The 25046-nt window shown below is 40.0% G+C and overlaps 2 protein-coding genes across 2 annotated transcripts in view; one reads left to right on the top strand and one right to left on the bottom strand.

The window, feature by feature from the left end:
- XRN2 (5'-3' exoribonuclease 2) overlaps positions 1-12813 on the top strand; it is a 91402-nt gene extending 78589 nt beyond the window's left edge. The window contains exons 28-30 of the mRNA XM_032859311.1: positions 4212-4275; positions 9889-10027; positions 12261-12813. Coding sequence (XP_032715202.1) covers positions 4212-4275; positions 9889-10027; positions 12261-12326 — 269 coding nt within the window. The 3' untranslated portion in view covers positions 12327-12813. The remainder of the gene's footprint in view (positions 1-4211; positions 4276-9888; positions 10028-12260) is intronic.
- Positions 12814-19106: 6293 nt separating this feature from the next.
- On the bottom strand, positions 19107-20562 carry NKX2-4 (NK2 homeobox 4). Its single transcript, XM_032859398.1, has 2 exons — positions 20094-20562; positions 19107-19723 (listed from the first exon to the last, which is right to left on the bottom strand). Exons 1-2 carry the CDS (start codon positions 20548-20550, stop codon positions 19107-19109), a joined length of 1074 nt encoding a protein of 357 aa, XP_032715289.1. The 5' UTR covers positions 20551-20562.
- Positions 20563-25046: the final 4484 nt, after the last annotated feature.

A 25046-nucleotide genomic window follows, 5' to 3' on the forward strand; every position in this document is an offset into this window, starting at 1 on the left:
TCAAGGCAGGCCATTTGGTCAAACTCTGTCTGCTGTAGGTGTTTTTCACTGTTGGTTTTTGATTTGTCTTTGATGTGTCAGTTTTTGGCTGATGAGTAATTGTCTGGGTACTGATAACTTGCTGGAGTCAAGTGCAGCCTTGAGTACTCCATGTGAATAAAACATTTCATTTCTGTAACCCAGAGAACCCAGTATGTCACTTCTCTTCATTTCAGTTGGTAAACTTGTCAATTAGCTGCATTTGGAAAGTGATTTTTGATTAGTGCAATCAGTAAACATGGAATCTTCCCTGTGATTGCCACGCTGATTAGGTAAATTGTCACTTGAGGAGCTATTGGCGAAGCCTTGGTTTATATGGCCTTAGAGCTTTAGAAAAGGGATAAGTTTTTAAAGACCAAAGGAAAAAATTAACTGTCATTTTTCCTCTCTCGCTGGTACCTTTCTGAAGTGCAATTCACTACCTCAGAATTTTTTTTTCTTCCTCTCAATGGATCTTCTGTTAGAGCCATACAAATGAATGATAATAAGTTTGTTTTACCTTCTACTTCATTACTTTTCAGCCAGGAAATATTTCTGCTTTATGAATACTTAAGGGTTATATATATTTCTCGGAGCCACATGAAGAGATTTGTTTAAAATTAGCCTTGAAGGTTTTCTTTGATCCTTTTTATTTTTCTTTTCTTGGTTGAAAGCAAGAGATGTTTTAGTAAGTGTGTGACAGAATTTTTACATCATAGGAAATTTGCTTAGGTTTTAACAAAAACTATAGTTTTTGCATGTGCTAAGTTGATGTGAAAGCAGTTATTGTGGAAGTGAGAAATAGTAAAAACAAAATAGAGTGTGAAGTACCTGGCGTACTAAAAATGGAAATACGGACTTTGGCCATTTGTCTAGGCAGGTGCATAGGTAGACTATTAAGAAGGATTCCTTCTCTCTACAGACAGTATTTGTACTTAATGAGCTTTACATTCCAATTCCACTTAGAAATATTGTTGTGCTTAATCTAACATGAAGCATATTTGAATCTAATGAATATGTATTCTGGATGATGGTGACTTTCCCTCCATTTGTTCTGTTTCTAGGAGAAAATATACAAGATTTTTTTCTGCCTTTATTTTTCATGAAACATTTTTGAGGTTTTTCTTGATTTAAATGTATCTTATTTTTGCTTAATTTTAAATTTATTAGGGATCCTTTGTGGAAGCTTCTACAAGTACCATGGAAAGTTTGTATTCTGTGATGATACCATGTATATAGAGACCCCGTGGAACCAAAATCACGGAATTAAGTCTTCATGGTAAAAAGAGGCATGTTTCCAGGAAGACTATAAGTGATTCTGGGACATGTGAAATACAGAGCTAGACAGAGGTCCAAATGAAATTCACTGTATTTCTTTTGATTTTGGTTAATTAGCTAATTTTATATATGTAAGACACCAAAATAAAATATACTTCTGGAAACATTTTAACCAGTTCTCATGAAACTAACTTGTGTACAACATAGAATAGACCAGTGGACTTCCGTGTGTAACAAAGTAATGATCAAAGGGGCACCTGGGTGGCTCAGTCGGTTAAGTGTCTGCCTCAGTTGGTTAAGTGTCTGCCTTTGGCTCAGGTCATGATTCCAGGATCCTGGGATCAAGCCCCAAATTGGGCTCCTGCTCCTCCTCCCCTCTGTGCATGTTTTTTCTCTCTTTCACTCTTCGTTCTTGCACTCTCTCTCAAATAAATCTTTAAAAAAGGAAAAAGTGGCCCAACAGTTTATTTTACTTTCAGTAGATTGCTTTCTCATGAATGGTAATGTGTTGAAAATCATGTATGTGTTGAAGTAAGTGTATTTCACGTTTTTTCGTAGTAATAAACCACACAGATTATCATTGCTGTTTTTGTAGGAAATTCTGGTTTTACCTCTAATGATTATGATTTCCTATTTATATATGGTCTGTAGTAATGATTCAGAAATTATTCTGGGCCTGTAGGGATCCTTCTTTCCCTGTTGGCTGTGGGTTATGTGGTGATAACTCCCATGTCCTCATTCAGGTTTGGAATATCTAATGACTGCATGAAAACTCCTCAGCAGTATTCCTGTTTGACCTCTGCTAGTAATGGCTTTTAAGAGACGGAAAATGTCTTAATTGAAATTGACTAGAGGTGCCACCTTCCTTTTTATGTTTTTCTTAGATTTTATTTCTTGACTTTTTATTAACATATAACATATAACATGTATTATTTGTTTCAGGGGTACAGGTCTGTGATATATCAATCTTACACAATTCACAGCGCCCACCATAGCACATACCCTTCCCAGTGTCCATAACCCAGCCATCCTTCCCATTCCTCTCCTCCAGCAATCCTCAGTTTGTTTCCTGAGATTAAGTCTCTTGTGGTTTGTCTCCCTCTCTGGTTTTATCTTGTTTCATTTTTCCCTCCCTTCCCCTATGATCCTCTGCCTTATTTCTCAAATTCCACCTATCAGTGAGATCATATGATAATTGTCTTTATCTGATTGACTTATTTCGCTTAAAGTAATACCCTCAAGTAATTACCTTAAAGTAATCAATCCACGTTGTTGAAAATAGCAAGATTTCTTTCTTTTTTTTTTTAACGAGATGCCACCTTTCAATTCAGAATGGGTCTCTGCATGAAAATAATGGTGGTGAAGGCTTCCTGCTGCTTTCCAAGAGAAGCATCTATTGTGGGTTTGGCTGCCCCCCTGCTCTGGCCAAGGGTGGTTGTCTCTTTAGGAAAACTGTCTTCAGGGGGCAATGTCAGCCTTGTTGAGGTGGGGAGAGCCCAAAACAGTGGTAGTTGTTCACACTGTAATCATGTGAACAGCTAGATCCTCTGCTTGTTCCATGTTCTCCTTTGTGGGGCTTTTAAGCATAATTCCATTTTTCTCTCCACCCCCCCCTTTTTTTAAGTAAACCCAGATTGCATTTTTTTTGGTTCCTAACCAGAGATAAGCTTTCATTTCTTCTTTCCTTTAAGGAAGTAATTTTGAAAAGCATGTTTCTAGTTTGTGTTTCCATTAAAATGTGAGTCTGAATACATTATGGTAAGCCTTGTTGTCCTTGGGTCTCAGGAGTCTGAAGGAGGTTACTGTCCTCACACAGTGAACTCATTAGACAACTCCTGGAACCAGCTGTTTTAATTAGGTCACACACAGACCCTGCTGAAGGGTGGCCAAGGTGACTGCAAGACTGGAGACCGGAGCAGAACAGCACTTGGTTTACATGACCTGCTGAGCTGCTGAGTGCCTGACTTGTGTTTGGGGCTGCTCCTTTTAGCTTGGTTATGTGCAGGAGTAGCAGCCATTTAGTTGTTCCTTGGAGTCAGATGTTGCCAGTTCAGCTTTGTGTTAGAGGAGGAAGTTTGAGTCTCAGAAAACAATGGAAAAGTGGGTGGTCCTTTTATTAGCATCTTCTGGCCTGTGTTGGAGAAATGCGAGCCCTCCACTTTGTTGTGATAGCTAGGTAAGCCAGAGTTCCTTCCAGTTTCCATGCTTAGGGGGAAATTCTCAGGATTTCTATTGAAGTTACTATTCTTTCAGTTGTATTTATGGAAAAGAACCTAAATCCCTTTCTTTTGCACAGCATTTAAAATAAAAATGTGAAAAACATACCTTTACATACTCATGCACACATACATAGGTAGTGAGAGAGAAATGTGGGAGTTTAATGACTAAGACTCTTGAAACTATGTTTCATTATCAAAGGAAAAATAATGAAAAATTTACTGACCCTGTTGATTTTGTGTCTTTTTACATTTGTAGTTTGTGTAATTATGCTAACTTATTTAGTTTGTATTTTGTCTCAGATTTTTTTTTCAAGAAATTTTATTTATAAGAATATAATATGGGTAGCTGAATAGTGATTACTTCTTAATTGAATTCTGGAGTTTCTTTGATGTTGAGTTGTGTCAGTTCTTTATATATTTTGGATACTAACCCTTTTTCAGATATATCATTTGCAAATATCTTTGGTTCTGTAGGTTGTCTTTTAGTTTTGTTTGCTTCAGTCTGCAGAAGCCTTTTATTTTGATGTAGTCCCACTAGTTTATTTTGTGCTTTTGTTTCCCATGCCTCAGGAGACCTATCTAGAAAAATGTTGCTGTGTCCTATGTCAGAGAAATTACTGCCTGTGCTCTCTTTTGGATGTTTATAGTTGTGATTACTTAAAATCTTCTGTTGACCCTTCCCTGTTTATTTTCCAGATATGAGGCCACAGGATTCCTGGCGGGGTCCTCCTCCTCTTTTCCAGCAGCAAAGATTTGACAGGTAATATTAAAGCAAACATGACTTTTAAATATTTTTCCACATCAACATTTGAGGTTTGGGCTTTCTCCAGGGTTTGAAATGTACTTTCTTCCCTCTAAACAGTTTCTGTTGTGCTTCTTTTAGGAAAATAGATGCCTAACACATTGATTTAAAAGACTCCTCTTTATATACGTTCCCACTTCCCTTGGTCCTTGGCCTTTATTTTAGTGAATGTTTTAAGGTAGCCTGAAAAATGTAACACAGAGGGCTTAAAATTGTATTAGGTTTTGGTCAGGCTAAACAAATTTCTTTTTAGAAGGCTTGTGCAGCTTAATGAGGCATAACTAATGGTGTTCCACTTTTATCATTTCTGTGCGGGCAACACAGCATTAGTACAGACCAACCATTGATTCTTGCTACAGACCTCTTGAAGTCCTAATCAGCTTCTTTGGTACAACTTTTTCAGGGCTGACAAGCCTATTGTAGGGCAGTGTCACTGTAGGTCAGTAGTTATTAGTTGCCACTGAAAACAGTTTCTTTAACTGCTTAAGACTGAACTGAATTAAATGCAGAAGGGACTCAGAAAAGGATTATGGGATCTGCAGTCTAATAAGTACTGGGGACTAGGAAGAGTGTGACATGGTTTAATAACAAGGGATGTTTGACTTATGTTCTTTCATTGATAAGTTGTGTGCTCCTAAGTCAGGTGGTTTCTACATGACAAGACAGCTAGGCATATTATGAATAATTATATTAACATCTGTAGAATAATTTTTTACAGGGCAACTTTCAAACCTATCATTTTATGCTGGTTTGCCAGCATCAGTAAATGCTGAAACCAATTAAACCTATAGTAAGGCTTCCCTCTTTGCCTTCCCAATTCTAATCTGTTTTGTTCCCCTCTCTTTTACTGTTTTAGCAGTCTGATCATCTGAAATGAATAAAAGTGTTGTTATGAATGGGGTTATAAATGTTGCTCCCCTTTTAAGAAAACTTTCTTTGGAGATTCCCAAACTTCATTTCGTGATTTTCTTCAAGAAGATAAATCATGTTACTAAATTATATATTAATAGTAGCAACTACTTAGTGCAAGCTGCTTTTTAAATTTAAGATGACTCATACAATGCCTGAATTTATGTTTTGTTTTCAATATAAGTAGCCCAAGCATACCCTACTTCCACATCTTTGGGATACTACCATTTTCAGACAAATTAGAAAATGAGTAAGGCTTAAGTTTTTCCTAAATTACAAATTACCACATTGGAACTGATCTCATTTTAAATAACTGTCTTTCTGCATTAAGTTTGTTAAGTTTGATTTTCATTTTCCCTACTTTGTTGCTTGCTTCTCTCCCGTGTTGTTAATAATAAAGGTTCGTAGGCAGAACCTTTACAGTCTGCCGACTAAGTGTCAGCACTGTGAGCGAACATACCTTTAGAAAAGACTTCATTTATTCCTCCTAGCAAGCCTCTGAAGTAGATGTTGTTTTTACAGATGAGGAAACCTAGGTACACAGCAGTCGAGCAGTTTCCATACATTTCTCTTCTGTACCATTCTTTACTAAGAAACTTTGACTTGAACAAACAGAACTTTTTAGAATGCTTATGTGAACATAATGTTATAGTAAAGCTGTAGGGACTTAGAGGAAATAAAGGATCTCCTTCCACTTTTGAGACATTCTTTCTTCATTTCCAGTGGCTTTGCTTTCCTCTAGACACTGAAAGATCTCCTAAGATCATCACCATTGTCCTGATTTCCATCAGGTTTTTGTTCTTCTGCCCTAGCCAAGTACTTGTATTGTATCCTGACTGTCTTTGTGAACTCAGCAGGTTAGGGACAAGTTTTGTGGAGCATTCATTTTTGGTCTAATTTTAGTTGGAAACTTGAAATACTACCTTAAAGCAGAAGTTAAATGTGAGCATAAGAAAATTCTTAGACCATGTCATTTAAGAAGCATAACATTCATAAAGAAAACAAAGTTTGAATTCAGCCACCTGAAATTTGTCCATTAGGCTGTTAGCAGATATACTTAGCAGATACAGACTGACAAGTGTGTCTAACCATTCTGATTTCACAAGGCGTAAAGGAGAAAATAAAAACTAGTAGTCACTTTGACTTTACTGAGATGTGACACAACTGGTAAGTAGTAGAATTCTTACTGGAACCAGTTTTACGGATTTTTTTTTAAAGATTTTATTTATTTATTTGACACAGGGAGAGCATAGGCAGGGGGAGCAGCAAGGAGAGGGAGAAGCAGGCTCCTCACTGAGCAGGGAGCCTGACCCAGGGCTTGGGCCCAGGACCCCAGGATCATGACCTGAGCTAAAGGCAGACACTTAACCTGCTGAGCCACCCAGGCACCCCTGATCCTTATTATTAGTTCAGTACTTGCCCACTGCACTATTTTGGGTATTTGGTTGAGAACCCTACTAGAAAACAAAATGTTGAATGTACTTTTTTTGCTAAAATACACTGTTTATTGAATTTTCCTACTTTGAGGTAGTATCTATACTCCATATGTTCATTTCATTTAAAAATACAACAGGGGGCACCTGAGTGGCTCATTGGGTTAAGCATCCGACTCTTGATTTTGCCTCAGGTCATGATCTCAGGGTTTTGGGATGGAGCCCTACCTCAGGCTCATGCTCAGCAGGGAGTCTCCTTGAGATATCTTTCTCCCTCCCTCTCTCTGCCCCACCCTTGCTTCACTCATGCTCTCTTTCTCTGTCTCTCTCAAAAATAAATAAATCTTTAAAAAAAAAAAATACAACAGGAACTGCCCCACCCTTGCCTTCTTGCACAGAGACAGGCCAGCTCAAACTGAGTGAATGGTACAGAGTTTTTGAGTTCTCTTCGTCGCTAGAGTTGTGCCCTATTGTGTAATTCTTGCCAGGGAAGGCTTCTCTTTTCTGGCCATATCCAAGGTGGCCATTTACTTTTTAACTTATGGGCATTAGGCTTAGTCGGTCATGGAAAATCTTTAAAAACTGCCAAATATATAAATTTAAAATATCCAGATTGGTCGTAGTGACTTCATATTGCAAGCTACTTTTCAAAATGGGAATTTAGAAACTTAAGAATTTTTTTTAAGATATTATTCATTTATTTGACAGAGAAATCACAAGTAGGCAGAGGGGCAGGCACAGAGAGAGGGGGAAGTAGGCTCCTACTGAGCAGAGAGCCTGATGTGGGGCTCGATCTCAGGACCCTGGCATCATGACCTGAGCTGAAGGCAGACTCTTAACCGACTGAGCCACCCAGGCGTCCCAAAACTTAAGAATATTGTTGTCATAGAAAAAAAACAAAAAACAGAGTCTTAACCATAGAGGGCAAACTGCTGGTTACCAGAGGGGAAGTGGGTGGGGGATGGGTGAAATAGGTGATGGGGATTAAGGCACTCAGTCGTCATGATGAGCACCAGGTGGTGTATGGAATTGTTGAATCACTGTGTTGTACACCTAAAACTAACACTGTGTTTTAACTATACTGGAATTAAATTTTTTTAAAAAACATTTTAAAAAAAGAAAATCGAATGTTGGCAATAATGTAAATATATATATGTAGTTGCCATCCATGATGCCAAATGCCTCAAGTAAGTTGTCTCAGTAGATAGCTACTAATTTAAAAAAGGTAAAATGTGTCAACCTCAATACTTTGGTCCCAGATTTAAAGTGTATTTTTGAAGGTAAATTTACTTGTAACTACTTGCAAATGAATACAGTTAGTATAGAACTATGGTAGACCTGTGGAAAAGAAAGGACTGCCAGTAAAAAGCAAAAGAGGATAGTACTTGTCCCTCCTACTGTTCTTTCTATTTAATTTCAATTAAAATATTTTTATAAAAATTATCTTTCAAAAACATTTTAAGTAATTATTTTTAACAAAAAGAGGACTTTGTGCTTTTAAATTGTGGCTTTGTTTCTAACCTATTTTTAGAATATAAAATAATGTAAAATTGCATTTATAATATCATCCATACCAGCAGATTTTCCAGAAGCCCAGTTGAGTGAGTTTGATCATTGCAGAACTGAAAATAAAAATTGATTACAGTTAACACAATGTGTGAGTTGCATCTTTGGTGTGTCGGTTTTATGTTAATGGCCCAGTTTTGATAAGCCTCCTTGGTTACAGTACAAAACATTAACCCCTCACTCCTTAGAGACCAGAAGAGAACATTCCTGTCTCTCTGCATAATTGTTCTTTCCAAAGAGATGGGACACTCTTGCTAAAATATATTTGTATTAGTAATGAGCCTGAAAAATAATAAAAGCCCTGAATATATGGATATTCCCTCTGAGATATATTTTTTATTTTGAGTACAGCAGATTTTATTGGTTAAAGCTCTGGTTTCACCATTAACTGTGAAGAATAGTATTGGCTTCTCTATAGTTCTTCAAGGAGTTGTTCTTTGAGTCATCACACAAAAAGAATTATCTTTGGTATTAAAAAAAAAAAAAAAAACAAGCTCCAAGTGAAGGCAAGGAGAATGGGAGGGTAGAGAGGATGGATTCAGGTTTGAATAGCTGTGAGAAGAATGCATTACCCAGCATTACCCAGTGAGCCCAACTTCAAGCTGTTCCCCCCACCCCCAGGACCTGGGAAGTGAAATTCATATGCTGGTATGGTTGCAGTTAGTGCTTTAGAAATTTTAAAATTCTGTGATTTCTCCTAAAATCTGTAATGGCCTCAAAGCATCTGGTGTTAAAAATATATTGGAGAATTTTGCTTCTGTTCTTTATAGTGACTGTTCTGTAAAATGGAAGTTGAAAATGCCTCGATAAAATTGTGTCTTACATGGTGATTATCTTTAGAAGATGTATCTTGGCTACATTGTTTATGTGATAGTTTTACATTATTATTTAATACATCATACCTGTTGCTTTGTATCTGCAAAGTTAAAATAGGCACTTGAAGACAATTAAAACATTTCTTTTGACTAGTAATCCGGGCCGGCAAACTGGGTTATAATAGCTGTTGAATTTGTGTTCCCATGTAAACTGTACACCAAATGCCAGTCAGCCCATGCCAATTAGTGCTCATGTTGCTAGGTCACCGTGGTCAATTGAAAACTGCATCAATAGAACTTGAAAAGGTTTCCTCCCGATCAGACCTTCTGACATATTGAGCAGAATAATGGATGGGAAAAAACAGCCAAGTCCCCTACCCTAGATTCAAAATACTGAGCAGTAAGAATTCATTTGCAACCTGCAATTAACTAGAAAGAATGGACTCCAAGAACGAGTCTAGACATTTTTAAAAATAAAGCCCATTTTCCTGTCTTGTACATGTTTACTCTTTGGATAGCATCTTAAATGTAACCAACTTGGTGATCTTGGGTCCAAATATTCAAGTGACCAAAAGGAAATTTCATAGTTGAAAATGAACAAAATATTTTAAGTCCTACGTTTCTGATTCATTCGCGTTTAGATCCCTTTTCTTTAAATGCTGATACTTAAACATGTTAGACTACATTGAATATGAGGGGCATAAAGGTCACTCTGATGCTGTACGTCCCATTTGACAAATGCAGGCAAATTTGATTGTCCTAAGAGTTGGAGATGATGCTAGCCAGTTTGAGACTTTGAGCTATGTAACAGGTTTGACTTATAATGCAGACATAATACTTCTCCACAGAGGCGTTGGGGCTGAACCTCTGCTGCCATGGAACCGGATGCTCCAAACCCAAAATGCAGCCTTCCAGCCAAACCAGTACCAGATGCTGGCTGGACCTGGCGGGTATCCACCCAGACGTGATGATCGTGGAGGGAGACAGGTGATACAGTGTGGGCTGTGGGATGAAAAGCACGCTGCACACTTGGTACTTAGCCATGCTTCTGAGGACACCGTATTTTCCTAAAAACATTTCTGGATGAGATACTGATAGTGTCGGTCAGCTGAACTTGGGTCCCTCAATTTAAAATGTATATAGAGTGAGTCTGTGCCTTATTCTATCTGTTACACCCTGAAGATGCTAAAGGTTTTCCAGCCTGAGAGTCCTTTTAATCATAGCGGTCAGTAATATTTAGCACAAATAGAGTCAGTTGCCAAAACATTTTTTTATTCTTCAAGGATGTTCTTTATAGTAGTAGAAACTAGATTTCATAGTAGATAATTTTGCAGAAGCTGAAAGCAACAGTCTACCCTTTTAGCTGTTACCTTTATTCATCTTAGAAGTCTCCTCTGTCTTGATTCATCTGGGATACCCCTTTTCATGGAAAGAAATATCTCCTTCATTATTTCCCACACATTTTTTTAGCTAAATTTAAATAGCTTTACAATGAGTATAACAATTCCTAGACAAATTTATTTAGCATGTGTGAGCTTCATTTCCTTCTCTGTAAAGTATCCAGTTTAAGCAGAATTTAAGACAGAGGTCTGTTTGCCTCAGTCTGTTTGTCCCCCCAGCCATTTGACGCCTGGCTAGTATTTACGTGCTCTGCAGTCAAATCCTTGCCAGAAAACAGGGTCTGAATGCTACGATTTAGTGTGTGCAGTGTTCATGGAGTTTAGCACCTGTGGTGATGTGAAGTGGTTTTAAAATTGCTTACCTGGTGTTGCCTACAGGCCTTTTGCACTTCTTCGAATATTAATTTTCTTACACAGGTTCTTGGCATGGGTCCCTTTGTGTAAGACCTCTCTTTTGACAGCTTAGAAAGATGTTTTTTTTCTTCTACACATTTTTGTGTATCTTCTTACAAGGCTATTCACTTTATAAGAAAATAATCATCTTAATTATCTTTTGAGAGAATTTTCTTAAAATTTATTAAAATCTGTTCATAGAATTTTATTTTGAATTACTGTCATCCCCAGAGGTCTAAAAATCCTATCAGTAGTTTGCCATTTTATGCTGAAGAGTTGATGGGATGATAGTAGGCAGTCTACAAAATGAGTATTACTGAAATGGGGACATACTTATAAACTAGAAGAAACCCTGGAGAATTTTTAGTCCGATTACCTCATTTTCCAAGTGGGAAACAGCAGTGGCAGCAGAGCTGTGGCCTGGCTGCCGGGTTCTTCTGAGCCCAGTTCCTCTGGTTTCTCATCTCCTTCAGAGGAGGTCTTCCCTGGAAGGAACACTCTGTTTTTACAGCAGGTAAAATCGTTATTCACTTAGAAGATACAAACCAACTGGTAAATTTATAATTCTTTTAGGACCTTTTACAAATACATTTCGTTTTCTCACTTTTTTTTACAGATAGTTTTTATTAAATCACAGGTTTTGAAGTACTATTAAATTGCAGGAGTTCATTGTTAAAAACACTATAATTATGATCACTCTATTTAGTGAAGTTTATATGACTAAAAATAAAGCCTTAATGGTCTACACATACTCATTATAATTTAAACCACTGAATGACAACACGGGGCCAGGGTGTGGGGTGGGGAGTCTGTTTCAGAATCCTAGAAGCCTAGAAAGGGAATTTTGAGGGAATTTTTTTGTACAGAAATGTTATTTGTAAGCTTACTAGGATATGTTGTGAATGTCACTAGTAATTATGTAATAATCTAATGTGTTACTTAATACTCTACTATTTATAGCTAAACATACCCCAAAAAAATCCCTAAAATTAATAGTTCATTAGGCCTCAGCTGCCTTATCAAGCTCTTGTCTTGGTAAGCAAAATGACTTTTCCAGCATATGTCTAAAGATGATGTGGACATCTTACCACAATGTGACTTGAATTACTGCCAGGGGTGGCAGGGAAGATTGAGAACCACTAGTCTTTTACACAGGTCCCTTAACTGTAGTTCATTTGTATGCATTTTAAGGAGTTTCTTAAGTGTGTGTTAGAGCTCCTTTGGGTATTTTTCATTGGTACCATTTATAGCAAGCTTTGCATGAAACTGGGGGCCTAAAGCATCTATTTATGAAAGACCTTCCATGTTAAATACTTTTAAGACATATTCAGCTTCTTTATGCTGTGTTTTTCCAGAGAGATGTAAAATTAATTTCTTTGAAGTGGTGTTAATCCAGAAGATAAACTCTCGCTTTTGCTTATTTACAGGGATATCCCAGAGAAGGAAGGAAATACCCTTTGCCACCACCCTCAGGAAGATACAGTTGGAATTAGGCTTTTGTAAAGCTTTCCCAAATCCTTTCATCATTCTACAATTCTATGCTATTTGTGGAAAGATTTCTTTCTCAAGTAGTAGTTTTTAATAAAACTACAGTACTTTGTGTATTTCTTTTAACTGTGTATATTTCTACTGACCTGATCTCACTGTTTATGTTGCTTTCCAAAGATGTGTGTTGCATAATACAGTGGATCTGAATTTATTATTGCTTGTAAAACACATTTGATGGAATAGGAATACTGGTTTTTCATTATGGTTAAAATCAAACCAGCTGTGGATTTTAAAACACAGTATATTCTAGATCATCTAAGATCCATGCTGATTTTTAATGCACAAGAATTAGGTATGAACTCCTGAGCTGGAACCCTCAGCTAACTAGAGTATATATTGTTCAGTATTTCTTTGGAAACATTTCATTAATGTACTTGTCTTATGGAAATTTCTGGACTTTAGTAAAAAAAAACAAACAAAAAAAACTGAAAACTCTGGTGTCTTGTGTCCTTATTATAGAATTTCAACATTGAAAATCTTGGCCATGTGTTGTTTTAAGTCCTTTTTTCAAACAATCATTTCTATAATTAGATGTCAAAAGAACACCAATGAAGAAGGAAGACAACCCAAAGAACTCATACGTTAGTATGTGAGCTACTGACTTGGCTAACTATACAATCTCTAAGAATAAGTTATTTATGTTTTATAAATTTCATATGGACTTGTCCTTCAGTTTTAAGGCTTGTTTTACATCTTTAAGAAAAGGTGAAAAGTTTAATTTGTAGCTACTTAGCCTGTCTTCTTAGCATATTTTTTGCATTATTTTGTAATAATTTCAGTTTGTACTCATTTTTTTTTGCTAGTCAGCACACTTACTCCTTAAATTTATTCTTGATGTTCATACATGGCATTTCCATATGCACTTTCATTTGTTTGCCACAACAAATTTACACACATGTGTCAAGACTTGCTGCTTTGTTACAATTTGCTTATTCTCGCCTAAGATTGTAGAATAAGGTTTTTCTTTCACCTTCTGATTTAGGACATTTTTGCTTAATACTTCAACTAAGGCACACTTGTTAATCTTAGCCTATGCAGAGAAAAGGCCACCTTACTCTTAAATAAGAAGGTATTTTGAAGCTGTTGAGTTCTTTGCTGGTGATGGGTGAATAGAGAAAGGTCCTTCATTGTTGAGACAAAGCCTCTCTGCTGGGAATTAACAACACAACCATTATAACCTTCACAATATGTTAAAGTGATAACACCTTTTAAATTTCTCTATGTTCCAAATACTACAAATGAATAGCCACCTAAATCAAGTATTTCATATTCCAGAGGAGCCCATATAAATGTCCTACTCTCTATAGCTTCATAGATACCCCAAACCCACACTTAACACAGAACCTATATTTTCTCAGATTTTTGGTTTTTGTTTAATTTTTAGCTGTCATGAGTGTGTATAAAATAATTGTTTTTGCTTGGCCTATACACAGTTACATATAACTTAAATTTTTTTAATTTGAGTGTTTAAAGTATTTTGAAAGCATCTAAGCCAAAAGCCTGATGGAAAAGCTGTGCCAGCTAGATTCCCTCTACCTGGTGGGGTGTCCTGGAGGACACCTGCCCCCTAGATGAACCCTCACTTACAGGCCTGCTGCATTCCTTCATCCTTGCTCCCTCCTTTTGCTCCTTACTCCTCCTTCGTCTCCTTCCAACTTGTCCCCCCAAGTCTGAATCTGCCAGAAAAATGTCCTATTATTTCAACAAATGAACGCTTCTTAGAACTTCAAATAGAATATTTAAAGCTATAAGCATTCCCTCCATATTCGGATATAAAAAATAGTTAATGGACCCCATTTAAATAACTACTCATACTATCTAAGTAGGAGACAGGTTTTCAGGGTCTCCTATTAAAGATGCTTAAAAAATCTTAGAACATGGAACAGTGATACTATTGTGGCTCTAAGGGCCCTTAATGAGCAGTTGTCTTCCCTTTAAGGATCAAATGAGGTAATGCACGTTAAAATAACAAAGCCATCCACAAAGTATTAGATTGCCATTTGGCGTTACAAAGGCAAATTGGGTGTAATGAGCCATGGTTAATTTTCGTCCTAGGGCGCGGGACGTCTGGGCGGGCCGGAGTGGAGCTGAGGGTTGCGAGCTCCCGTTTTCCGCGGGGCGCATTGGAGGTCGGGCACACCTCCGACCGAGTCGAGGGCCTCGGGGCGCGGTGACATCGCAGCCGGGCGGGACGGTGGCGGCGTCCGGGAGCCATTGGCCTGGCGCGCGGGGACAGAGGGGCTGCTGCTCTGAGGCAAGGTCCCAGGCGCGCCGGCGGGGCGAGTTAGCGTACCCCATCCACCCGCTCCTTTCGGCGCCGGCTGCCTCTCCCGCCCGCGCCCCGACCTGCGTCCAGCCGCTCGCCGGCTCGGAAACCCCGCGAGCCGCCGGTGTCTAGTAGGGTGGGCACAGGAAAGTTCAAACCCCCGACCCACAGTGTGGTTTCGGCCGCCGCCAAGCCCAAAGTGAATCGTTGCAGCCGCAGCCCTCGGTTCCTAGAAGTGGCGCCGCAGCTTTCTCACCAGCTCGTTTTACCGTCTCAACTCCCTGCACGAAATGCAAACACCGAGCCTGTAAGGGGATAGCGGAGATCTTCCTTCCGAGGCTGCAGTTTTAAGTTCTAAGTCTGAGCGTAACCGAATTTAGCTAAATTTAGAAATCTGAAGTTCAGACATTCTCTTAAGAGTCAACTAAGACTCCCCATTCCCGGACAGCTGAGAGCTGCCAGGCTCCATCCCGCTAGTCCGACGCCTCTTCCTGATCGCTCCAGAGGGTCAGTGAGCTGAGTTCTCGCCAGACTCTTCCTGGAGATCGACTGTCCTGCTATTTCTAATGAGGAAAAAAGTCAACAAACAATAAAATAAGAAATGGCCCGTTCTCAACAGATTTTTCCTCCACTCAGGGTAAAGTTAATCTCTTGTGTTGCTTGTTTCTGGATTTCGTATTTACGGAATGAGGAGGGCTAAAAGAAAACATGCTTTGATTTTTGTATGTGAAATGGGAATAGAGCTATATTCACTACTGCAAAATAGCACAACTTAGAGTTACGCAATGTTAGTAGTTAAACCTTTATTAGAAGTTACCTAAACAATGACTGAAATAGAGGTTACACGGGATTTAAAAAATAAAATAAAAGGCATTTCATTCAATTTTGGGTACACATTTCATTGAATTGCGGGTATACATCTAAAGCAAAAACAATGAAACAAAAAAACTCTCCCAGAAGCTTCCACTACCCCAAAATGAAAAATGATAAAAGTGATCCTGAAATCACAAAGTTTTCTAAGTACTTACTAGGAAGAGCAAATTCCTGTTGGAATGTGAATGCAGCACCTGTCTGCTATTTTCTGAATCTTCTCCAGATGCTCACCAATTCTCACTAGCAGTCTCACTAGCAGTTAAAACACACACACACACACACACACACACACACAAAACAAAACAAAAAAAAAACTTTTTTTTTTTTTTTAAGTAAATTGTATCCTAATTCCCTGTCTTAGTAAGTTTGGGCATGACAAGTAGCAGCATTTTAAAAAACTGGACCGAAATTGTCAACATTAAGGTTTTTTTTCACACAAGTTACTGTTGTGTTAAACCATGGGGCAATATCATTCATGCTTTGAACATCTGAAACTTGTACTGCCACTACATAATGCATTATTTATGCACAAATTCATATCTAAAAACCCAGTCCATGGGTCTTTGTGATTGTGGTTCACAAATTTACTCCGAAAGTCTTTTAAATCATTAGTATTCAATGCAGCTAACAAAGCCATTCTTTGGAAGGTGCTTGCATTTAGTGACCAGGATAGAGTCTGATTTGCTTTAAATTGAAAGTAAACAATTGCTAGCAGAATGGAGTTTGGACACATCTGTGTTGATAAAAGTCTGGCTACTTGTTTTGACCATCGGGTTTTAATTCTAAGCAAAACCTTAAATAGAAAACTGGGTTACACCCTCCATGCTTTCTATACAAAACACCATTCCTGCGCCTTCAACATTGCACACTGCCACACACTCAAAGCTTCAATTCATATCCGAATGAAGATTACAGAAAAGTACCTGCAATCCCTGCTATTCCTCTCTGCAACTTTGATTCTGGGTTTTTGTTTCTGTGCCTCAACTGGAAAAGATAAGCTTGTTGTGAAACCCCAAAACATTTAGGAAAATATCACATCTGCAGTTAGCATTTCTGGAACCGAGTTTTGCTCTGGCCTCTGCTAAACTTTGAGAGGGCTTTGTTCCACTCAGACCCTGCCTCGGCCCTCCCTCTTGGTTGTGAAGACACTTATCCTCCTCTTCAGTTAATGAGTTTCACCTAGTCTGGCCGTTTGTGTTTTTATAAAAGATCGGCAAAGCACTAATTGCAACAGAAGAAAAAAAGCTCTTGCTTTGCATTAATCAGAATGCAGAATTCTATAGTAAAAACATTTTCTATTCCAATGTCTCAAGAACCAAACCTTATCCTAATTTCAGAATGTGCACACATAAACTGTGCATTTCTGGGGGTAGGATGTTAAGCCATCTGCAGCGATTACTTCTGGCAGTGGTTCCTTTACTACTTAAAGGAATGCTAAAGGGAAAAATATATGCCTACAGCAAATACACTTTAGAAAATACTGTATAAAGAAGGCTGTTTTTTCTTAATGATCTTTTGGATACAGAGTTCACTTAATCTAAGAGACTCTTTGTTCCAGAAATAAATTATCGATGGAAAAATTGTCTATGAAGATTGTTTTCTTTAAACATGTTACTTGGAGCCTTTAGTCCATAAACTATTATTGGTAAGTATTGGGTTGTAATAGGTATATATATTGCAAACCATGTGGACTTTTGGAACACATTTCCTAGAAGTTAAATTTCAGAATTCTGGTACTGATGTGAGGGAATCAAATTAATATAGACAAGCATTTTGAAATTTGGCATATCAATAATAATTTTGCTAGCTTGGCAAAAATGTCCAAAGTCAGTTCTATCAATATGCAAAAACCCAAATTGGGAGAATTTTCTGTAGGTGTATTGCACCATTTTTATACTATTTTCTCGCTCAAATTATTTCCTTTTATGCAAAGTTTTTTAAAAAATTAGTTCTCATTTTCCCAAAAATGCATTCACATACCGTTGATAAAACTGATCCCCTTGCTTGTTCAGTGGTTGTTTTTTCCCTCTGTGAAAGGGACTAGAGTTTTATTATTATTATGTAAAATACAGTTTAGAGAAAGTGCAAGTTTAATTTCTAAAACACCTTCTGAAGGATTCACTTTGTACATTCAGAAAAACACCCAAACAATGAAGTGAAATGAAATATTTCAGTCTCAAACTAATTCTAAAACTTCAATGTGTAAGAGTTTTAGGGTCTCTGTTAACTATTTGTGATCATCTATAAATCACACTTCATCCATGTTAGGTCTTTAATTTTCATTCGTTTTATAAGCTAACAATCTTCAGCTTGCTTTTGGTATTTTTACTCCAATACCAGTTATTTAAATCATGAGTAAACTGAGCTGCGGTGTGTCATGCCAGCAAGTGGGGGGTGGAGAAAAAAAACAAACCAAAATAAAACCTATACAACTTAGTCAAAAAGAAATGACCACTTGACTTTAACCAAAAAAGTACTTAAGATTCTTTTAAGTTATATTTAAATATTCATTTGAAACATAAGAAATATAAATTGGCATATTAAAGAGTAAATACATTATTTGTGCAATAAAACACCAACAAAATCGGTGTGCAACCCCTATTAAGTTGTAAATATGATGGGAAAATTATAAATAATTCTTACTCTTTACATTCTGATTACAATAAATCACCTTCTTCTCTTCCTTCTTGACATGCTTTGAAATATATAGATTGATGTCAATTTTAGCAAATTTGCTTGCTTATTCTAGTATTTTATCAAGGTATTCAAATTCAGATAAGCAAATAACTTAGAGCAAATAACAGATCTACGGAAAGACAGCGTGCATTTATTTTATCAGCTGATTTTGGGAGACCAGATTCCACATAAGAAGTAGTTTACAATCCTTCCTTCTTATGAGCTGCTTCTTACGGTAGGAAATATCCTCTTTTAGAGTAATATAGAAACACTCATTTGCCAAATAACGATCAAAACATTTTAAAATCGCCATTAAACTTAAAAAGCTTTATCAATTCATATAAGCAGTTATTTTGATTATTTTTATTCCAAGTCTCTATTACCTAAATGGCAATAATTCCCCTGCAATAATGTTGCTATGTGCATGATCCACCTTGAGCTACAATGTACTTTCAATCAAACATTAATGAAATTGCACTTAAGGGGGAGGCCTTTGAAAATTAATCTCTCAAGTTCCACTCCAAAAAAGAATTCGTTATTAAAGCTGGGTTGGTTTTTTGAGCTACAAACACCAACAAAGTTTCCAACTTTTTAAAACTCTTGAGAGCTTTGGTTAGGAATGTGGCGGATGTGGACTCAGCCAGCTTTTCGAATAATTTAGGAACTTCTGAAGGAGTAAATCACCACCTCACAGCCTCCTGGCGTCGTATTATTCAGTCCCGGGGCTGTCGCTGTTCCCCACCCCCAGCAAAGAGGTGCAGAGGCTGCCCCTCTCCACGACCCGTTCCTTAGTTTCTGATCGCCGTGTACGTTAAGAGTCCGCTTCGGTGTGTTTCCCCCGTCGGTTCTCGAAGTTTCTTACACAGCCTCCGTGCCGCAGGCCGGACCCCGCCCCGGGGCGCCCGCGCGGTCACCACGTCCTGCCATAGAGCAGGTTGGCGCCGAGCACGCCGCCGCCGTAGTCCCCCGCGGTAGCGTCCAGGGCCGCCAGACCGCCCCCCGGCCCGTGCAGCGCGGGCGGGCTGGGCGACAGCTCCTCTAGCTCAGGCGCCGGCGTCGGGGCCGGCGGCTGCGGGCCGGCCTGGCCGGGTGTCGGGGTGCTGGCACCGTTCTGGCACGGCTTGCCGTCCTTGACTAGCACAGGCACCGCCACGCGACGCGGGGACGGCGGCGGGGGTGGCGGCGGTCCCAGGCCACCCTCCTGCTGCAGCTGCTGCGCCGCCTTGTCCTTGGCCTGCCGCTTCATCTTGTAGCGGTGGTTCTGGAACCAGATCTTGACCTGCGTGGGCGTCAGGTGGATCATGCTGGCCAGGTGCTCGCGCTCGGGAGCCGATAGGTACTTCTGCTGCTTGAAGCGACGCTCCAGCTCGTAGACCTGAGCCTGCGAGAAGAGCACGCGGCGCTTCCTTCGCGGCGCCGCCGCAGCCGCATGCAGCGGCGCCAGCGTCTTGGCGGCGTCCGCGATGCCCGTCAGCGACCCCATGCCGGCTACGTTCACGCCCGCCGATGGCCCCATGAACCTGGAGACTGGGGAGGGCCCCAAGGGGAGAAGCCGGGTGAGCGCCAGGCCTGCTGGGATCCTGCTCCCGCCGCCGCCCCAAGCTCTTCACACCGCGCGGCCCGCGACGCCGGTGGGACCCCGGCTGGTCCCAGGACCCCCCGCGCGCCCCCAGCCCGGTCCCGGCACCCACCGCGCCCCCCCGGCTGGTCCCAGGACCCCCCGCGCGCCCCCAGCCCGGTCCCGGCACCCACCGCGCCCCCCCGGCTGGGTCCCAGGACGCCCCGCGCGCCCCGGGCGGGAGCCCGGGACCCTCGGCTCCGCGCGCGCGCCGGGCTGCGATGGGCAAAGTCCGCGCCGTCCGCCTGCCCTCAGTCCCGCGCTGCCCGCCCCGCTCACTTGACGAGTAGCGCGGATCCGGGTTGGCGCCGTACCAGCCGGTGGCCGCGGCGGCCGCACCGCCCCGCATGCCGTCCGTGTAGGCGGGCAGCTCGCCCACGTTGCCCAGGCCGCCGTTGCAGTAGCCGCCCATGGCGCCGTGCGAGAACTGCGAGACGCCCGGCGGCATGTGGTAGGTGGCGGCTGCGGCCGCCGCCGCGGCTGCCGCCGCCGCCGCGGCCGCCGCGTTGTGGCCCGCCATGGCGTGGGGCGGCTGCATGCCCGCCACCGCCGCCGCCTGCGAGGAGGGGCCGAGCGGCGGCGCACGGTAGGCGGCGGCGGCCGCGGCCCCCAGGGGCGCCCCCAGGCCGGGCGGCGCGCCGTCCATGGCGCCGCCGAACTTCTTGTAGGTCTCCTCGATGGGGCTCAGGATGTCGGACACGGAGAAGGGCGTCGTGTGCTTGGGGCTCAACGACATGGCTCGGCGAACGGCCAGGTAGGGGGGCCCGGGGCGAGCGGGACGCGGCGGCCGCTTGTCGCCGCCACCCCGGCTGCGGCGGCAGCGCCTGTGACGAGGAGTCGGCGACGCGGCGAGCCCCCGAGCCGCGGGATCTGGGGTTTATTTTAGTCCGCCGCCAGGTTTACGACAGACTCGGGGGGCGGAGCAACATCCCAAACGAGCAAACAATGGTCATTGACATCTTTTTCTCTACCCCCCACCCCCGTAATGGAGGCAAAAAAGGTAAAGGGGGCAGTTGCGTGTTTCTTGAGAAGATCACCCCCCTCTGCTTTCTCCATCCTTCCCGCCTCCATCCCCAGCAGTTACTCCAGTCCTCAAGCACCAGAAATTAGAAACTCCGAGGTCGGCGTCGGGGCTTGACGTCAAGAACTCAACGCTTCTTTCCTTCCAGACCGGAGTTTCCCTAAAGGGACTTTGTAGCAAAGTCCACTATATTTGGGCATCGGGGATGGGGTGCTGAGCTGCAGGGGTTATGCAGGGCTCGCCTGGTCCTCTACAGCGACCAGCGCCTCATTCGCTCCATCATCTGAAGTGTTGGGGAAAAAAAAAAAAAAAAAAGAGAGAGAGAGAGAGAGAGAGAGAGAGAAAGAAAGAAGAAAAAGAAAGAAAAGAGAAAGAGAAGGAAAGACAGAAAAAAGAAAAGAAAAGGCTCTTGGGTCCCACCGTAAAAGCGCATAAAGAGATGAGGTACAATGACCATCATTTGCCATTGCAGGACTTCTAATTTATGCATCTTTAGACCCTTAAGCATCATTTTGTGGGCAGCCAAACGGGCACTTCCAAATTAGTTCGAAGTGTCCAAATCCAAAGAAGAGAGAAAACATGCACACCGAGATACCCACAAATACACAGATGCTAACTTGTAAGTATTCTGTTTTTAATCTGTGGGGATGGAGGTTGGATAAGGGAAAGAGGGTACATTTTTATTTGTTAGAAGGTTTCATGTTCATTTACACTTGTAAAGTTCTTCACAATTTTCTTTCCTTTGCTGCTGCTTTTTTCCTCTCTTCTTCGCTCCCTCCTTCCCTGTTTTTTTCTCTCTTCCCGCCTCATATCTCTGTCTCAAGTAAATATTCAATTTAGGATTTATTCTCCTATCACTGCCATGATCAAAAAGAAAAAGAAAAGAAAAAACCCCAAAACCTAAGTATTTCTAGCTGTTTAAAATGGGTCTTTTTGTTGTTGTCAGAAAATATATAACTTGTTTAAGGAATATGAAATGGATGCTGAAACCACGTAAAAAAGATAGTTTCTCTTGAAAAATAGAAAACCATAGATAACTGATTTTTTAAAAACTCATTTCTTAATTTGCAAATTTACCTGCAGAGCAAAGAACTTAGACTTTGTGAACTCTCCACCAAATGCTGAACATGACAAAACAAAAGAAGTGTGCAAAGCATAGTGACTAAATTTTGAAAACAATCTTGCAGTTAAAAAAATGAAAATGGGGAAATGAGAATACAGTTTTTAAGTTTTCCTGCATACTGGTGGGTCAGGAGAAAGAACAAGGGGTATGCTTTGTTAAGCAAGATTTTATTGTTCAAAAAGAAGGAGAAAAGAATGTGTGAAAAACGTTCTAGGTTAACTTAGCAGTACATGTCTTGAAGGCAAGAACAGTGTTACCTATTCCTTTTCCTGTTTGGTTTTAACCCTTTGGTTGGAATGTCTTCCAGAGTTTTGCTCTTATTGTTTTAATCATTGTTTTGTTCATTTCAACCAGTTTTGCAAAGAATGTGTTCTCTCTGGGGGTGAGGGGATGGGAAGGGACCAGTATGGTCATCTGTGAGAACAAAGTATCAACCAGGCAAGTGCATAGAGGAGTATTTAAAAATGCTAAAGGAACAAAAGGCAAAGTTACATGAATTGTTCGTAGTTGTCAGTTAATTGATTTAGCAAGGTTAGTATTGCTACAATTTTAACATGATACTACTTTTACAGGTCTGTACTGAACTTGAAGCACTTGGGCTAGGTCTTCATCTTCACCTGCAACTGGAATTGCCTATTAATTTTTAAAAATTGGTGGCACACAAAGAAGCATTTATATATGTACTTAGGTGATTGTTGGAACCCTGAAACTGCAGTTTGGCTTTAAATTTTGTTTTAATTAGAATTGAATTGTTTACTTGTAGTAGTTTAAACAAAAGAAAGTAGAAAGATATTTCGAACTTTTATCAGAGACAACAAGGTAAGCAAAAATAATTGTGCGATGGCATCTATGGATAAAAAAGTCCATGTGAACCATTATATTTTATTTTTCAAGTTCAAACATGTCTCAGAAATGAAACCTATTATAATGTTCATGTTGATTGGTTACCCAAATTGAAGAAGTGTTTATAATTACATTTTTCCAGTTATTATTTAGTCTGTTTTCAGGTTATACATTTCATCTAGTGTAATTCGTTTTATAGAACTACAGGATAGCATTTCCCATCAAGTGGTTATACTGCAAGTTGTTGCTTATTTTGTTTTTCAGCTGTATTGAGTCCTGCTACAGGTTCATTTACATATGGAAGGATCCCATTTTTAAATAAAAAGTACTTTATCATATCTGGAGGCTCTCTGCAGAGAGTCACTTTCTGGCTGCTGAGGAGCTTGATACCCTGAATGTTACTCTTTCACTGGAGGTCAGTAGTTAAGAAAAAAAAAAAAAATCACAATCTGTAACATTTCTCTTTATCAATTATTTGTGCCTCATTCTAGAAATGACATACTTTCATGCTGGAAACACTGTTTGGATACGTGCAGATGATGTCTAGAGGATGTATATGTACATTTATATACAGACACAAATTAAAACAGTCCACTTCATATTCCATTAAAGCTTTTCATCAAATTCACTTCATCAGATTGTTGTCTGTCCCAATTATGTATGGTAATTTATACTCCGTAGTTTCTTAAATATTATCGACTAAATTGGATTTCATAGGAAATGTATTTTTAAAGAAAGTTTTTTGTTGAGTTTGCTTTCCTTAAAAACAATGCTGGCAGGCTGGGGAGGGGTGGGGTGGGGAGAGAAGCAAATACCACTAAAGGGTAAGTGAAAAGAGATAGCCCTCCTACTCCTCTCCTCCAGCCTCTCAGTTTCCCTTTTTCAGAAGCTGTTTTGTTTTTTTCCTTCCCCTGCCCCCGGGATAGTCTGTACAATTTGAAACATATGACCATTTTACACACTAGGGGTAACATGTTTTATATGGTTTGGTACCTTGCCTTTTTCATAGTTTAGGTTTTTGTAATTTTACACATCACATTTAACACTGGAAACTTAAGAAATAAATGGGTTCTGGCAAAGATAGAAAATTTTCCTAGACAAAAAGTTTCAGTGGGATCTCTTGGCTTCTGACAAAAATGTGAAAAATGTGGTATTTATTGAGAATCTCGGATGTGTTAGTTAACTTTAAGACTAAAGATATTTGGCAAAAAAAAAAAGAAAAAAAATTCTGAAGTAGAAGCCTTTTCCAGATTTGGGATTTGCTGTTGTGAGAAGCTCAGAGAAAGGGGCCCCGAGAAAAGTTGAGAAACCTTCTGACATATCCAGCCAGTACTTAAAGGGAAATGTTTCTTTATATCATTGCTTTTCTTTTTTTTTTTTTTTTTTAAGATTTTATTCATTTATTTGACAGAGAAAGATCACAAGCAGGCAGAGAGGCAGGCAGAGAGAGAGGAGGAAGCAGGCTCCCTGCTGAGCAGAGAGCCCGATGCGGGGCTCGATCCCAGGACCCTGAGATCATGACCCGAGCCGAAGGCAGCGGCTTAACCCACTGAGTCACCCAGGCGCCCAAATCATTGCTTTTCTATCTAGCAAATAGATTTCTAATGTGTCCCAAATTTCCTAATAAAGACATACTGTGTTTGAAAATATAACTTTCTGCTAGATATTCAAGACAGTAAGTGACTTTTAGAAATGAGACACTTGCTACATTTGTGATTGGTTTAAAATATTTGTGAAATTATTTGATTGGTAAAATTCCCATTTTGTGGAAGTAACTTTAAAATACAGTAGGGAAGGAATAAAGAAATATGTCAGAATAGTACTTTGAAGCAAAATTTGAGGTTATAAAGAGGAAACAAAATGTTATAGATATAAAACACAAAAGTTTTAAAAAATTAAAAAAATTTGCTGGGATGCCTGCCTGGCTCAATCTGTGGAGTGTGGGCCTCTTGATCTCAAGGTTGTAAGTTCAATCCTCATGTTGGGTGTAGAGATTACTTAAAAATAAAATCTTAAGAATTTTTTTTTGCTGATTCCCATCAATTTCTGAAATTTGGTTCTTATTTCTTTTTAGTCATAAAGGCCTTTTGTTTTAAATGTTCATTTCATTATCTTGAATCTCTTATGATAATATTACACTTGGATTAATGTGACTTTGTTATTTCTCTTTCCCTCTTCCAGTGGGGCACAACAGAGGTAAGATTTCTGCATTACTTGCATGCCTCTCTGCCCTACTTCCCTCTCT

This window comes from Lontra canadensis, unplaced genomic scaffold (assembly GCF_010015895.1).
Source record: "Lontra canadensis isolate GAN:19392208 unplaced genomic scaffold, GSC_riverotter_1.0 scaffold16, whole genome shotgun sequence".
NCBI lineage: Eukaryota > Metazoa > Chordata > Mammalia > Carnivora > Mustelidae > Lontra > Lontra canadensis.

Excerpts from the sequence above, each read along its gene's own strand:
- NKX2-4 (XM_032859398.1), bottom strand. The coding sequence starts at position 20,550 with ATGTCGTTGAGCCCCAAGCACACGACGCCCTTCTCCGTGTCCGACATC. Across the intron at positions 19,724-20,093 it reads GGATCCGCGCTACTCGTCAA|TCTCCAGGTTCATGGGGCCA; the intron begins GTGAGCGGGGCG and ends GGCCCTCCCCAG.